Genomic DNA, 16,341 nt, shown 5'->3' on the forward strand with positions numbered 1-16,341 from the left:
AGCATTGTCCACAAGTTTTCAATGGGGTTTAAGTCAGGACTTTGGGAAGGCCATTCGAAAACCTTAATTCTAGCCTGATTTAGCCATTCCATTATCACTCTTGATGTGTGTCTGGGGTCATTGTCCTGTTGGAACACCCAACTGCGCCCAAGACCCAATCTTCGGGCTGATGACTTTAGGTTATCTTGAAGAATTTGAAGGTAATCCTCCTTCATTATCGCATTTACTCTCTGTAAAGCACCAGTTCCATTGGCAGAGAAAAACAGCCCCACAGCATAATACTACCACCACCGTGCTTGACGGTAGGCATGGTGTACTTGGGGTTAAAGGCCTCACCTTTTCTCTTCCAAACATATTGCTGGGCATTGTGGCCAAACAGCTCAATTTTTGTTTCGTCTGACCACAGAACTTTCCTCCAGAAGGTCTTATCTTTCTCCATGTGATCAGCAGCAAACTTCAGTCGAGCCTTGAGGTGCCGCTTTTGGAGCAAGGGCTTCCTTCTTGCACGGCAGCCTCTCAGTCCATGGAGATGCAAAACCCGCTTGACTGTGGACACTGACACCTGTGTTCCAGCGGCTTCTAATTCTTGGCAGATCTGCTTTTTGGTGATTCTCGGTTGAATCTTCACCCTCCTGACCAATTTTCTCTCAGCAGCAGGTGATATCTTGCGTTTTCTTCCTGATCGTGGCAGTTACAAAACAGTGCCATGCACTTTATACTTACAAACAATTGTTTGCACTATTGCTCTTGGGACCTGCAGCTGCTTTGAAATGGCTCCAAGTGACTTTCCTGACTTGTTCAAGTCAAGGAGTCGCTTTTTCAGATCCATGCTGAGCTCCTTTGACTTTCCCATTGTAGCGTTTGTGGGTGTTTGTATCCAATGAGCCCTATTTAAATGGCCTCAGAGAAGTCACCAGCTGTAGTCACTCATAATCACTCACAAGAAGTTAAGAGGCCATGCTATGAAGCTCATTTCACTGACACAACTTTCTAAGTCACCAAAATTGCTAATTGGTGTTGCTGTATGTATATTTTTGACCCAGCAGATTTGATCACTTTTTCTGTTAACCCATAATAACGTCATAAAAGAATCAAACTTCATGAATGTTTTTCGTGACAAAGAAGTATCTGTTCCAATCACTATCAGAGAAAAATCAGAGTTGTAGAAATAACTGGAAACTCAAGAGAGCCATGACATTATGTTCTTCACAAGTGTATGTAAACTTTTGACCACAACTGTATGTATACATACAGTGGGGCAATTAAGTATTTAGTCAACCACCAATTGTCTCAAACATTTTCTGCAACTCTTCACAAGTTTTTCACACACTGTTGCTGGTATTTTGGCCCATTCCTCCATACAGATCTCCTATAGAGCAGTGATGTTTTGGGTTTGTCGTTGGGCAACATGGACTTTCAACTCCCTCCACAGATTTTCTATGGGGTTGAGATCTGGAGACTGGCTATGCCACTCCAGGACCTTGAAATGCGTCTTATGAAGCCACTCCTTTGTTGTCCTGGCTGTGTGTTTGGATCATTTTTATGCTGAAAGACCCAACCACGTCTCATCTTCAGTGTCCTTGCTGATGGAAGGAGATTTTCACTCAAAATCTCTCGATACATGGCCCCATTCATTCTTTCCTTTACACAGATCAGTGGTCCTGGTCCCTTTGCAGAAAAACAGCCCCAAAACCTGATGTGTCCGCCCCCATGCTTCACAGTGGATATGGTGTTCTTTGGATGCAATTCAGTATTCTTTCTCCTCCAAACACGAGAACCTGTGTTTCTACCAAGAAGTTATATTTTTGTTTCATCTGACCATAACACATTCTCCCAGTCCTCTTCTGGATCATCCAAATGCTCCCTAGTGAACCGCAGACGGTCCTGGATGTGTAGTGGCTTCAGCAGGGGGACACATGTGGCAGTGCAGGATTTGAGTCCCTGGCGACACATTGTGTTACTGATAGTAGCCTTTGTCACTGTGGTTCCAGCTCTCTGTAGGTCATTCACTAGATCCCCCCGTGTGGTTCTGGGATTTTTGCTCACTGTTCTTTTATTATTTTGATGCCACGGGGTGAGATCTTGCATGGAACCCCAGATCAAGGGAGATTATCAGTGGTCTTGTATGTCTTCCATTTTCTAATAATTGCTCCTGATAGATCTGAAAATACATTTTCAGGAACAGGTTAAGAAAGAGTGAGATCAATTTAAAGGAAATAGGTTTATTACCAGACTGCAGGATGGGGAGAGAGCTCTATCAGCTGCGAACACGCTCAGTCTGTTGTCCTTGCAACTTTCTCTCCAAATGAACAGTGGGTCAGTCTTTATATAGGAAAACAGGGTAATATTTCTAAGACAGCAATTTAGGACAAAGTTTATGTAAACAAAACTTTAGGCTGATATGGTTAGACATTTGCAGGACTAAGTTTTATGCAAACACGATATTTTTATAGCTCACACAAACTGCCGCAGCCTATCTTACATTGTGCGATCCGAACAAACAATTGCAAACCGAGTTTGCCACATCGCACAATACAAGCAAAAAATTGCAAACCGAGTTTGCCACATCGCACAATACAAGCAAACAAATGCAAGGCCAACTAGTTAGCCTATCTTACATTCCACGATCTTAACAAACAATTGTCAAGCCAGTTTGGCCTGTCTATCTTACATTTTACAATCTTAACAAACAATTGTAAAGCCAGATGGCCTGTCTATCCCATAGCTCCCACAGTTGATTTCTTTACACCAAGAGTTTTACCTATTGCGGATTCAGTCTTCCCAGCCTGTTGCAGGTCTACAATTTTGTCTCTGGTGTCCTTCAACAGCTCTGTGATCTTGGCTATAGTGAAGTTTGGAGTGTGAAGGAATGAGGTTGTTGATAGGTGTCTTTTATACCGATAATGAGTTAAACAGATGCTATTAATACAGGTAACGAGTGGAGACCTTGTTAGACCTAGTTAGAAGAAGTTAGACCTCTTTGACAGCCAGAAATCTTGCTTGTTTGTAGGTGACCAAATACTTATTTTCCACTCTAATTTGGAAATAAATTCTTTAATAATGTGAACAATGTGATTTTCAGTTTTTTTCCCACATTCTCCCTCATGGTTGAGATTTACCCATGTTGACAATTACAGGCCTCTCTAATCTTTTAACTTGCACAATTCGTGGTCTATTAAATTTTTTTATATCCATTTTCTATATTCTATATCTATATATTATATAAATTGATCTTTGTCTATGTTTGTGTATGTTGTCACAGCTGGAGCCAGCTGTCCTGGAGGGTGACCACGAGTTTGCCACAGTCTCAAATTAAAGACACTCTTATACAAAAGTAATTAAAATGCATACATCCGTGGCCGGATGATTCGCCTAAAGACGTTTCGCCGACGGACGTTTGACAGACGGACAGGTCGCCGAATGGACGTTCCACCGAACGGTCATTCGGCCGAATGGAGGTTCGGCCGAACGGAGGTTCGGCTGAACGGAGGTTTCGCTAAAACGGGATTCGCGCGCTCGCCCCGCCCCCGGATCGTGTGTGTACAAGTTTTGCAACCTCGGCCTACGGGCCATATACGGCCCGTTAGGATTTTGTAATCCGGCCCACCGAGTAGGTAAATCATATCCCTACGGTCATCGGGGGGGTTTCTCCCCGGGAACAGTGCTTTGTGGGCGGATTTTAATGACACATGCTGAGTTGCAGCTCCAGAAATTTTTCTAAATCCATCTTAAAACAGCATTTAATGATTACATGCAAATACTAGTATTTGTATATACAATACTAGTATTGTATTTTATACTAGTATTTTATTTAAAAGAAGACAAAGGAAATTCACATATTCTTCGTGTATACAGACTACATGTCCGATGCGCGTTGTGAGGCAGCGGAGCTCGACGTCGTCGCTTGTCGGCCATTTTAAGAACAGAGCCATTCGCCAAACGGCTCAAAATGCTCTCAAATTCGGTAAAATCCAGCCGAAAACAGCGTTTAATGATTAAACACAAATACTAGTATTTGTATTTGCGACATCAAATGTCGGATAGGCACTGGGGAAACACACCGTTGATGTGTGTGGTGCTCACGCTTAGAAAAAAATTATGGTGCTCAGGATTCCAGCTGGGCATGTGTCACCCCTGTACGCCCACAGAGCACTGTGCTCGGTGAAAAACCCCTCCAATGTGTGTGGGGCTCAAATTTGAAAAAATTCTGGAGCTGCAGAAATTCAGCGGGGCGTCGTCCAACCCAGTCCGCTCACGGCGCACTATTCTCGGATAGGCTCGGGGGAACCCCGGCCGATTTTTAAAGTGCTCAAACTCGGGAAATATATGGAGCTCGATAATGAAACTCAGCATGTGTCATTAAAATCCGCCCACAAAGCACTGTTCCCGGGGAGAAACGAAACGTCTTTAGGCGAATCATCCGAGTACCCATACATCTATAATATTATCCAGAATAACCCCAACAGTGTATGTATCTGTTTTTTCCCTATGGACTCTGAAACGGCTGAACCGATTTTTGTGAAAATTCACACAGTTATACGTTACGCGTCTGTGAGTGTTTTAGGCTAGGTTTTGTGTCAAAGCACCCTCGATAAGTATCGAAAATTGATAATTGAAAAAAATCGAATTTTTTGAAAAATGGTCCGAGGTAGTAATCGCGATGGCGGTGTTTCCCAGCTCAAGATACCTGTACATAATTGGACACACGTTTGCTGTGCTATGCGTGTTACTCACATTTTCCTTTTTCATCTAACCCACTTTTCAAAAGAGAATTTTTTATAGCGCAATAACTGTATTCTAATCCTTTTTCATCTAACCCATTTTTCAAAAGATAATTTTTTATAGCGCAACAACTGTCTTCTAACTGTATATATAAATTTAAGTTTGCAAGATCAGCGGTCTCTTAACAGCAAATAAAATGATAAATAAAATATAAAAATAAAAAAACTAATGCACTGCGCTCCCCCCCCCCCACCTTTACATCCACTGGAAATGGCTCCCAGGAAGACCCAGCTCGGACGTCGAACAAGGAAAGCTGCCGCCATTCGAGCCAACAGAGCTCAGCTCAGCCAGGAAGACTCGCGACAGTCAACGGCAATCTCAGACTTGAGCGGCCAAATTAAATTTAAGTTTGTGTGTGTGTGTTTGTAGGTTTGTCTTTACCCTACGTTCTCTGGAACGGGTGGACCGATTTTACTACAAATTTACACGGTTGTACTTTAAACGTTAGTGAGTGTTCTGAGCTTGATTTTGTGAATTCTTCAAAAATCGCTAAAGAAAAAAATTGATTTTTTGAAAAATGGTCCAAGGTAGTAATCATGCTTGGACACGCGAGGGCGGTCTTTCCCAGCTCAAGATACCTGTACATAATTGTATACACGTTTGCTGTGCTTTGCATGTAACTCACGTTGTCCTTTTTCATTTAACCCATTTTTCAAGAGATTTTTTTTATAGCGCAACAACTGTCTTCTAAATGTATATATAAATTTACGTTTGCAAGATCAGCGGCCTCATAACAGCAAATAAAATCGATAAAATATTTAAAAAAATAAGTAAAAAACTAATGCGCTGCGCTCCCCCTCCACCTTTACATGGCTCCCAGGAAGACCCAGCTCGGATGTCGAACAAGGAAAGCTGCCACCATTCGAGCCAACAAGTAGAAGGCCCGGCAACGCCGAGCTCTTCTGCTTGTATAATATATATACATTCGTACCTCTACTTACGAAATTAATTGCTTCCAGAACTTTTTTCGTAACTTGAAAATTTCATAAGTAGAGCAGTACTTTATATGTAAATTCTCTAATTCAATCCGCGGTCCTCACACAACTACCAACTGAATTGGTCAAAGTGTCCAAATTTTGTATGAAAGATGCAAGGAAACATAAGAGACAATTTTTGAGATACGCGCATATGAGACAGTCAGGTGGCCGAGACGCGAGAGGCTGCTTATGATTTCAGCCGCACTGTCTTTCTTGCCGCAACTCCCTCGTGTAAAGATCCCTATGAGCACTGGGCGGAGCGTTGCATTTTTTCAGTTATTTTTTTCTCGTTAGTAAGTGCAGAATACAGGGAACAAGAATGGGTCCAAAGCAAGCAGGTGGAATGAAGAGTTGTGCAAAGAAAATATTTTTGGAATCTGGGAGGAAACCGGAGGACCCCAGAGCTGTGTGGCCAACGCGCTAACAGTTCGCGGCATCAGGCCACCCTGTGAATATCCTATACTGTTGAATCTTAGCATTCACACTATTGATTACAATCAAAATGGAGTAACTCTGAAGAATGTGATGTTCATTTTATACTGATTATTGTTGTACTTTCATTCCTAATAAGACATACGGATGGTGAAGTTACTGTTGCTTTGAAACGACTCAAAGAATTAGCTACACAATCATTTAAAAAAAACAACTTAAATTTTTACTTTGTAATCTCTGTTTGAGTTGCTAGTACAGTAATACCTTGACATACGAGTGGCCCAACATACGAGTAAAGATCCGAGCAAATATTTGCCTTAAGATACGAGACACATTTTGAAAAACGAGCATACCAGCAAGAGTCTGGTTATCATTTCAGCCGCAGTGTCTTTGTCGCTACAACTCCCTTGTGTAAAGATCTCTACAAGCACCGGCCGGGTGAGTGAATGAAGAATTGTGCAAAGAAAAGGCGTATGATGACAATCAATATTAAGCACAAAATATTTTAAAAATATGAAAGTGCTGTACCCGTCGCAGAGCTTGCTCGCCAATATGAGAGGAGTGCTTCCCGGACAAGTTGGCCAGTGGTCGTGCGTTATCCTATTGTGAGGACATTTGTGTGCCTCATTTTTTGAATATTTTGAAGGGAAGACAAAAGCAAACAACCCTCGATAAGTTCCTTTTAAAAACTCCAGCTGAAAGTCAGGGTGGAGGCGGGGCAAAAAGAGCCTACCCAAGAGAAGAAAGGTAAAAAAAATTAAAACAAAATTAGAATTAAATTTATTGTAAGGTTAGATTAAATTTATTTTTGAGAGTGTCTGTATCGCAGTAAAAGTTCGTTTAAATTTGTTTGTTATGTTACGAGCGCGTTGCTGTACAAAAAGTCTCTCTCTCTCTCCCTATCCCATCCCGCACTCCACATTGTACTGAATAATGTCTCTTTTTAGTATTCAACATCATAACCTCTAGATAGTTATTAGTTACTCGGTTAGTAGATGGTGTTGAGTGAAAGTCCGTTGATTGTTCACTCGCGTGCTCGTCCAAATGGTCCAAGAGGTAAATAATGGAAACAGGCAGAAATGTGACAACTTGTCGAGTTTAATAAACATAGTGCTATGTGACCGTCAATGCAATACAAACAATGGCTTCTATCTCATTGAGGGTGTGGATGGGAAAAAGAGATGAGCTTATGTATGGGAGGCTCAGGGTTATCTTCATGCTGACTCAAGCCTTGGGGAGCCGCTGACACTATGGTTATCGGCAGTTTTGCTGATGGTGATGCAAGCTGGGCAGGGTTCTGTACACCAAGTCTTTTTATGTTACTGAACTTTCTTATGTCTTCAAATGCTCCCGTCAATGGCGAATTAGAACAAATAAAAATATGTTTTTCCATTCCAATATCCTGTTTTGGGCGTTTTTATCAGTGTGGGAATGAATTAATTTGTATTTAGTTCATTTTTATGGGAAAAGTTGATTTGACATACGAGTAAATCGACATACGAGCTTGGTCCCGGAACACATTAACCTCGTATCTCAAGGTATTACTGTAGTCTAAATTAGGCCCTCCTAGCTGCAGAACTCGAGTTGATGCAATTGTTTCAATGTTGTTGTTTTATCACAGTAGATTGGTTAATTTACATTTCAAAAACCAGAAGCCATTCATTTAAAAATGGGATTGCACTTTTTACAGATTTAAATTTTCAGATAATAAGATGTGATTGACAGATTTTGCATTATTTGAATGAGGCAATTTTTTTCTCTCGAATATATTGCTATAACCATTTGTTTGAGATGTATTGTCATTATTTTCTGTATAAAAACTGATATTTACATACACATAGTCTGGCCTTTACATACAAATTCATCTAGCTACAAAATATTCTTGTCATAAAAAGCTTTGATGTAAAACCATTATACAAATAAACTGTACAAGTTGCATACATCAAACATTCTCCAAAATGTAAATCCAGTTCCTGTAGCCGATAGATCTATATATTTTTTATTGTTATGCTAGAGTTTCTTTCCAAATGGCTCCCAACTTCTTGTTGATCTCCCATATACTAGCAGGAAGGTGTATCTGCATGATGACGGAATTGAGGTTAGTGCGCTATACAAGAGAGGTAGTTTGAGCAAGGTAGTGGCCACTAGGTGATGCTTGTGAGGATCAGCGTTACGGAACATGAATGAATGATTTATTACACGTTTATGTTTTTTGCTTTTGTATGGGCATCTTTAAGAACACAGTTCATTTTCTTATTGGGAAATTCTCACACAAATATTTTTCTGGGCAGATTGAAAAAATGTCAGTACGGTGGGCCGCTCCAGAAGCCATCCAGTTCCGTAAATTCACATCTGCAAGTGATGTTTGGAGTTATGGGATTGTCATGTGGGAGGCCATGTCCTTTGGAGAAAGGCCATACTGGGACATGTCTAATGAAGAGGTGAGTAGCTATCTAACTATCCAAACTGTTTTTGGTAGTTAAAAAATGTTGGGTCTTTGGAATGATTCATCTATTGTAAATGATTTGACAAATTAACTGCGCATACTGAAATACAGAGTGACCCCAAAAAAAACATCAGCAAATTTGGAAAACCGTCAAGTTCTATGACTGGAGACGCTCAAAGAAAATTAGTTTCAAAAGTGCCAATTCTGAAACCTCCTGATTTAAAGGGTTGTCTTCCCGATGACAGAGAGCATTTAGTGGCAAACTAAGTGCGTTCAATAGTTGTGATAGAGTGGTGATGATATGCTGGATGGAGACACAAGCCAAGGAAACCTTGATAAATGCCTATCCCAGCTAACTTTGGGCCAGAGGGCGGGCAGGACATCCTGTATCGGTGGTCAGACGATTGCAGGGCACAAGAAAGGTGGGAACCAAGTCTAACAGTTTGTGGTCGGTTGGTTAGGAAGTTCTTTATCCAACAGCAGATGGACGAGGATAGTCCAAGGTGGAAGAGTTTGTCAGTCAGAATGTCCGGTATTATAGTGTTGAAGGCTGAGCTATAGTCAATGAAAAGCATCCTCACATAGTTCCCAGGTTGCTCCAGGTGACTCAGTGCTGTGTGTAGAGCTACGGCGATGGCGTCCTCAGTGGACCTATTTGCTCTATAACAAAACTGGTGAGGGTCAACTGAGGGAGGGATTGTATTCCTGATATGGCGGGCTATCAACTTTTCAAAGCACTTCATGATCACAGGCGTGAGTGCAACAGGCCTATAATCATTCATGCTGTCAATGGCTAGCACCACCAATTTCGTCATATGCAGCTGTGTATGATGACAATAGGCTTTTGATGATTCGATGATGATGATAAAGCCTGTCTGAAAAAAAAAAGAACGGCGGAGCTTGATCGCTAATACGAGAGGAGTATACTACTTCTCGTTGGCAAGTGGCCGTGTGTTATCCTATTGTGAGGACATTTGTGTGCATCATTTTCGGAATATTTTGAAAACAAGACAAAAGCAAACAACCCTCGATAGGTTCCTTTTAGCTGCAGCTGAAAGTCAGGGTGGAGGTGGGGCAAATAGAGCCAACCCGGGAGAAGGAAGTTTTTTTTTTTACCTTCTTCAAAACAAAATTTGAATTAAGTTTAGTGTAAGGTTAGATTAAACTTAATTTTGAGTGTCTGTATCTTAATCCAAGTTCATTTAAATTTGTTTATGTTATGTTACAAGCGTGTTGCCGGGCAAAAAGTCTCTCTCGCTCTCTCTCTCCCTCTCTCTCTGCCCTCTACAAAATAAGTCAAGTTTTAGTACTATTAAACATCATAACCACTAGTTATTTGTTACTCTGTTAATAGATGGCGAATTAGAACAAATAAAAATGTTTTTCCAATCCAATATCCTGTTTTTGGTGTTTTTTCAGAGGGTTGGAACGAATTAATTAGTTTTTAGTTAATTTCTATGGGAAACGTTGATTTGAGATACGAGTAAATCAACATTCGAGCTGAGTCCCAGAACGCATTAAGCTCGTATCTCAAGGTACCACTGTATATCACAAATGGGAATGTATATTTTTGAATATATGACATCCTACTTCGTGGTTTTTCGATTGCCGTGGCCATGTCTGGTCTACATTATCCACAATATTTGAGGGATTACTTTACTTATTATTTTGATATTAACTCATAATAATGATTTCGATAATAGACTCAAGGGTTTTAGTCAGTCTTAAATAAATAAATGAATGAAATATTAGAATTTTGTGAGTTAGCAAATTAGTTGAACATATTTTCACACTTTGCGCAGGCTTGAAAACTCTTCTTTCATTGTTTTTTCAAGTCTAAACCTTGTGCTTAGGGAATGTTTACCTTATCTGATTTAAATAATTCTACCAGTTCTGAAACATATGACTTTGTGGCATCCACAAGTGCATTAAATTAGACTCATTTTCTACCATTATCATTATACATCTTTTAAATTATTTAACGATCAATTCTTTATATTATCAACTATATTATAATTTCTTAATGTACGCTTGTGTGGTGGCCAGTCACAGCAAGACATTCCTTCCCTCATCCTTTTCGAATATAATCTTAATATACTCCTAGCTTTTTAACTCAAAATTTGCATGACAAAAGTCATCAATCAATAATACTTCATTGTCATTAAATCAAAATATTTTATTTCATTGATATTTTTTTGATGTCCCTCTCAATTCTGCATCATCGATTGTTATTAGGGACTCCAACAACGCCAATCTTCAGAAAAAATATAGCGATCACTGTCAAGGGTTCCATATTGTAATTAGGGACCTCCGAGTGCCCACACACTATAGTTCTCATCTCATTTTCTGAACCGCTTTACCCTCATTAGGGTCTCGGGGGGGTGCTGGAGCCAATCCCAGCGATCTCCAGGCCAGGGGGGACACCCTGAATCGGTGTGTGTGTGTGTGTGTGTGTGTGTGTGTGTGTGTGTGTGTGTGTGTGCGTGCGTGTTTGAGAGAGGACTGTATGTGATGTCTAATGGCTGTCTGACAACAAGAAAACATGTTCTGAGGGTAGTTTCTACTGCATGCTAAAAAGGATCTGTGGGGATTGACCATGTGGACATTGGACAGGTAGATTGCGGGAGGTTGGCTACTTGAAAAGTAGGTCTTTAGACATAAAAGGTCGGACACCACTGATTTAGAGCTTTTGTCAAGTTCATTTTAATGCAGTTTGTTGTCTGATTTCTACTGATTTTTATCAGCATTACAAATAACAATTTGACTGTGGCTAAATGTGTCTTAATTGTTGCGTATCAGCAACCAATGGCACAAACTTCTTTTCACTGTCCAGGTCATGAAAGCTCTAGAGGAGACCTTCCGCCTTCCAGCTCCTAAGGACTGTCCCCCAGGTCTACATCAGCTTATGTTGGCTTGTTGGAAAAAAGACAGAAGAGAACGTCCCAAGTTTGATCAGCTCATCAGGAATCTTGACAAAATGATACGGAATCCCAGTACACTAAAACCCTTGCCCAAAATCTGTGCATGGTAAGGAAGAATAGTCGCACCTCTACTTACGAATGCCTCTAGGTACAAAATCGTCAGGTTACAAAAGCTTTTTATATGCAAATGATTGCCTCAAGATACGAAAACAAGAGCCAAGTTAAGGAATTCCCCCCCAAACGTCAATACATTTCCTATATCCGATATTTTATTTTGAAATTGTCGCGGATACATTGATTCTTACTTTACAATCTCGCTACACTCTTCTGGTCTCTCATTGGCTGTCTATCAATCTTTCCAAATTCTCTTTGTGAAATAATCTTAAAGTAAACAAAGAATGTTTCAGCCTTGTCATAACCTTCAATCCGTATCATAGCCTTGTCATAACCTTCAATCCGTGTCACAGCCATGCATCTTTGTCATAGAGACCTTCAATCCGTGTCGCAGCCATCTGTGCCACAGCCATGCATCTTTGTCATAGAGACCTTTAATCCGTGTCACAGCCATCGGTGTCACAGCCATGCATCTTTGTCATAGAGAATTTGTATGTCCTTTGTCATAGAGAATTTGTATGTCCTTTGTGTTAGAGAATTTGTATGTCCTTTGTCATAGAGAATTTGTATGTCCTTTGTCATAGAGAATTTATATCTCCTTTGTCATAGAGAATTTGTATGTCCTTTGTCATAGAGAATTTGTATGTCACGCAATCTTGCCCTAATTAAACAGTTGATGCAGAAGGAGAATGATCGGAGATTGGAGAACGGAGACAGTCGAAGATTGACCCGAGTCTTACGCAGAGTAACTCTGTCTGTTCTCCCTCCGTGCTTCTGCAGAAGCTTCAAAATTTCACTCATCTGTCTTGGTGTGCTTACTTGTGTTCGACCTTGTGAATGTTCATAGTGGACCGGACTCTCTTATGTACTTTTGACCGCCGTTCGTCGTCACGGAGTTCTGACGGTGTCTTTTGTTGAGTTTTTGGAAGTGTGGATAAAGCTCCTTACTCTGTTTTTATCATCATGCCTCCCAAGAAAAGTACCTGTGCGAATGAAAAGAAGTGGTTAGCTAGTAGGACATTGACGAGTTGGTCGAGTGGCACAAAAAACAAACTCTCAACAAAGGAGCTGAAGGAACTAGACTTAATGCAACACTCGCAATACAGGGGGAATATAACGATAAGGTGGACGAGGAGGAAGCAGTGAGCATTCCAACTGCAAAAATCAAAGAAATGTTGGAGAAATTTTAAAAACTTTCTCTCTTTGTAGAAAAACACTTCCAAAAAAAGTGATCACGAGTTGTGCAATCGCCCACTTTGACGAGGTTTGTCTGTTCCATTATAGAAACATTGTTAAAAGTCATCAAAGGCAATTGTCTTTGCATTTTTTTACCAAAAAGTCCGTCAATCATCACTGCAGAAGGGAAACTTAATTCCAAACCGATAGCGAGAAATAAATTGTGTCAACTAAAATTCCAAAGAAATCATAAAACGATAATGTTTTTTGATGAATGTTATGTTGTTGTTTAAATTCTTAATATTATGTTTATTAGATGTGTGTTCAGTTGTTCGTGTGTTCTCTCTCTCTCCTGCCTACCGTTAGGTTCCCCTTGTTCATCTGCGTTTTAACACGGATAGATTTTGCTTGCTTATTATTCAGTTCATTAATAAATCATTCTCTTGTATTTTTTTCCTAATTTATGTGTTTCTCACATCTTTCATACAAAATTGTGACACTTTGACCACTTTTAAAGGCTCTAGTTGGTAGGTGTCTGAGGACCGTGGTACGAATTAGAGAATTTACATATCAAGTACTGCCCCATTTACGAAATGTTCAATTTACGAAAAAAAGTTATGGAACCAATGAATTTCGTAAGTAGAGGTATGACTGTATGGGGAAGCCTCCACGGCAGACCAAGAGTCAGCGAAACGTTATGTCGAGGAAGAGTTCACTAACATAATTGAATAGAATGGTTGGTTATCTTCCGGAGCAAGTGCCCATATATTATGTAAATTCAGCGGAGAAGGGGTCATTTTAAAACATGTATAAAATGATGGCATTTTTATTTAAAAAGGTTCCCGACTTCTAGTCTCACTGATTTTATTGTCTTCCAGGGATGTCATGAGGTTGGGTATTACACTGGAGGACCATCAGAAAAATATAACAAGCAGCATTCAGACAATAAGATCCCACATGTCGAATCTTCACAAAACAGGAATCCAGGACTCATGAGGGCAAAAAGAAAAAGGGCAAAAAAATAGCAATCTCTATTGTTAAACCCACGCACCAAATGCATTGAAAATAATGTTTTTAACTTAATGAATTAGTCACATGAACCGTCCTGTAATGTATTTTTTTCTTTTTAAAAAAGTGAAAACTAAATGTACACATTGAGTCTTTTTTTTCAGATTGTTTTTCTATGTGCCATTCTCCATACATTTTTTTTGTCATTCTTCTTAGATTTAGACACAGTGTAAAAACAAGTGGAAACCTTCCCAAATTGTGTTTTCTATTTAGGTATCGTGTAAGTCTGATTGTAAATTGTTTAGTATTAAAACACTTTTGTAATCATTAAATTTCACAACACTGATGTTTTCCTAGGTAGAACATCTTTGACTCTTGGTCAAATTATCATTATTGGACAAAGCCATCACAAAAGTATGAATTGAAGGTACGACACCATTGCACCGATTCCAAAACTTCCTTTGTCTTAATATGTTGGGCACTTTTGTTTAGATATTTAAGTTTAGGATTGAAAGGTGTGTTTTACATATGATGACTATTGAGACATAGATTGCTTTGTGTCTGGTTCAGTTTGAATGCTTGTCAACCAAAGTTTTTTTGTAAGGCTTGTATTACCTTATCGTGCACTGCAAGAACACAGTGGAAACTACAGATGTTTGTGTGCAATAAATGAATTTTGATTAAGCAATAATTCCCAAGTTAAAAAAGTATCTCCATTTGAGAAAGTGGTAGTTATGTGTCCTGAAAGTAGAACCCCTTTTGGAAAAATCCCTTTCATCCCTGTCTAGAAATTTATATTTGTATTTACCAAACAAACATGCTGTCTGATAATCAATGTTGTGTTGGATTATCATTATTGCATTACTCAGTTCTGAGCTACCGTAAATAGATGGACATGGATTTTCAGGTCCGACATTCACAGCCTTATTTATTTTGAGATGGTAGTAATGTTAAATGGACCGAATATGGCTCAAACCTATAAGTTCATATTTATAACAAATAATTCATAACAGACCCCCTGTTTACACAGAGAAAACTGTAACAAACTATCAATCAAATAAAAATTAACACATCAAAGCCTTCAATAAGGTAAAAAAAACCGTGCAATTTTGTTTGTGCGTATGCACCAAACAGCAGTTGAGAGTACCCACCCTTTTTGGAGTCCATGGAGGGGATGCTGGAGAGTATTCCTTCGGGAGACTCCCTCGTTCTGCTGGGGGACTTCAATGCTCACATGGGCAATGACAGTGAGACCTGGAGGGGAGTGATTGGTAAGAACGGCCCCCCTGACCGGAACCCGAGTGGTGTTCTATTGTTGGATTTCTGCGCTAGTCGTGGGTTGACAATAATGAACACCATGTTCAAGCATAAGGGTGTCCATGTGTGCACTTGGCACCCTAGGCCGCAGTTCGATAATCGACTTTGTTGTCATGTCGTCGGACTTGCGGCCGCATGTCCTGGAAGCTCGGGTAAAGAGAGGGGTGGAGCTGTAAACCGATTACCACCTGGTGGTGAGTTGGCTCCAATAGTGGGGACGGATGCCCGTGCGGCCCGGGAGACCCAAACGTTTTGTGAGGGTCTGCTGGGAACGCCTGGCTGAGTCCCCTGTAAGAAGGAGTTTCAATTCCCACCTCCGACAGAATTTCTCCCATGTCCGGGAAGAGGCGGGGGACATTGAGTCCGAGTGGACCATGTTCCGCACTTCAATTGCTGAGGCGGGAGACCGAAGCCGCGGCCGCAAGGTGGTTGGGGCCTGTCGTGGCGGCAATCCCAGATCAGTTCACCGAACCAGTCTACATGTGCTTTGTGGACTTAGAGAAGGTTCGACCATGTCCCCCGGGCAGTCTTGTGGGGGGTGACCCGGGAGTATGGGGTTCCGGAACCCCTGTTACGCGGGGTCTGGTCTCTCTTCACGTGGTGAGAGCACTCCACAATTTTCCCTCAACCTTTGAACTGGCCATATTCTTTACATGGTTTTTGGATGCGTACACAGCTGCTTTTTATCCAGCGACAATTTTGAGGACTACACAGTTCTTTTTTTCGATAAAAGTGTCCTATTGGCGCTTATTCAAATAGAAACAGCGACTTTGTTTGAAAAAAGCATAGACCGTATTTACTTGCATATGAGCCGCACCCTTAAAATTGCCTTCAAATGTTTTATTTTTCAATTTCTCGCGTATAAGCCGCCCCTGAATCCCAATTTTCACCTCCATATTCATGGTTAATAGGGAATACAAATGTGTTACTTTGAAGGGAAAATCTTAAGAAAAATCAGTGGTATTTCTGAGATACTGTATGAATCAAAAGCATATTATTTGGGTCAATATCATACGTTAATATGCATTTGTAAATGCAAAATATCAAATTATTCAATTTCAAAAAAGAAATAAGTCTATCTTGATGAGAACTTGATGCTTTCTAATTACAGAAATTACAATTTTCTTCCCAGAAGTTTAAGATGTTGTGGCTGCCATATTGCTACTAA

At 40.3% G+C, this 16,341-nt stretch overlaps 1 protein-coding gene across 7 annotated transcripts in view; it reads left to right on the plus strand.

Moving 5' to 3' along the window:
* The window catches only part of epha7 (eph receptor A7), a 129,903-nt gene extending 114,959 nt beyond the window's left edge, over positions 1-14,944 (plus strand). For 3 of the 7 annotated variants that reach the window (XM_077587748.1, XM_077587750.1, XM_077587752.1), the window contains 3 exons: positions 8,483-8,632; positions 11,471-11,664; positions 13,727-14,944. In XM_077587748.1, coding sequence (XP_077443874.1) covers positions 8,483-8,632; positions 11,471-11,664; positions 13,727-13,844 — 462 coding nt within the window. In that variant the 3' untranslated portion in view covers positions 13,845-14,944. Of the gene's footprint in view, positions 1-8,482; positions 8,633-11,436; positions 11,665-13,726 lie in introns of those variants that run through there. The other 4 variants (XM_077587749.1, XM_077587751.1, XM_077587754.1 and 1 more) reach the window with 4 other exon arrangements.
* The last annotated feature ends 1,397 nt before the right edge of the window (positions 14,945-16,341 follow it).

The sequence above is a fragment of the Stigmatopora argus genome, chromosome 19 (genome assembly GCF_051989625.1).
Source record: "Stigmatopora argus isolate UIUO_Sarg chromosome 19, RoL_Sarg_1.0, whole genome shotgun sequence".
In the NCBI taxonomy this organism is placed as follows: Eukaryota; Metazoa; Chordata; class Actinopteri; order Syngnathiformes; family Syngnathidae; genus Stigmatopora; species Stigmatopora argus.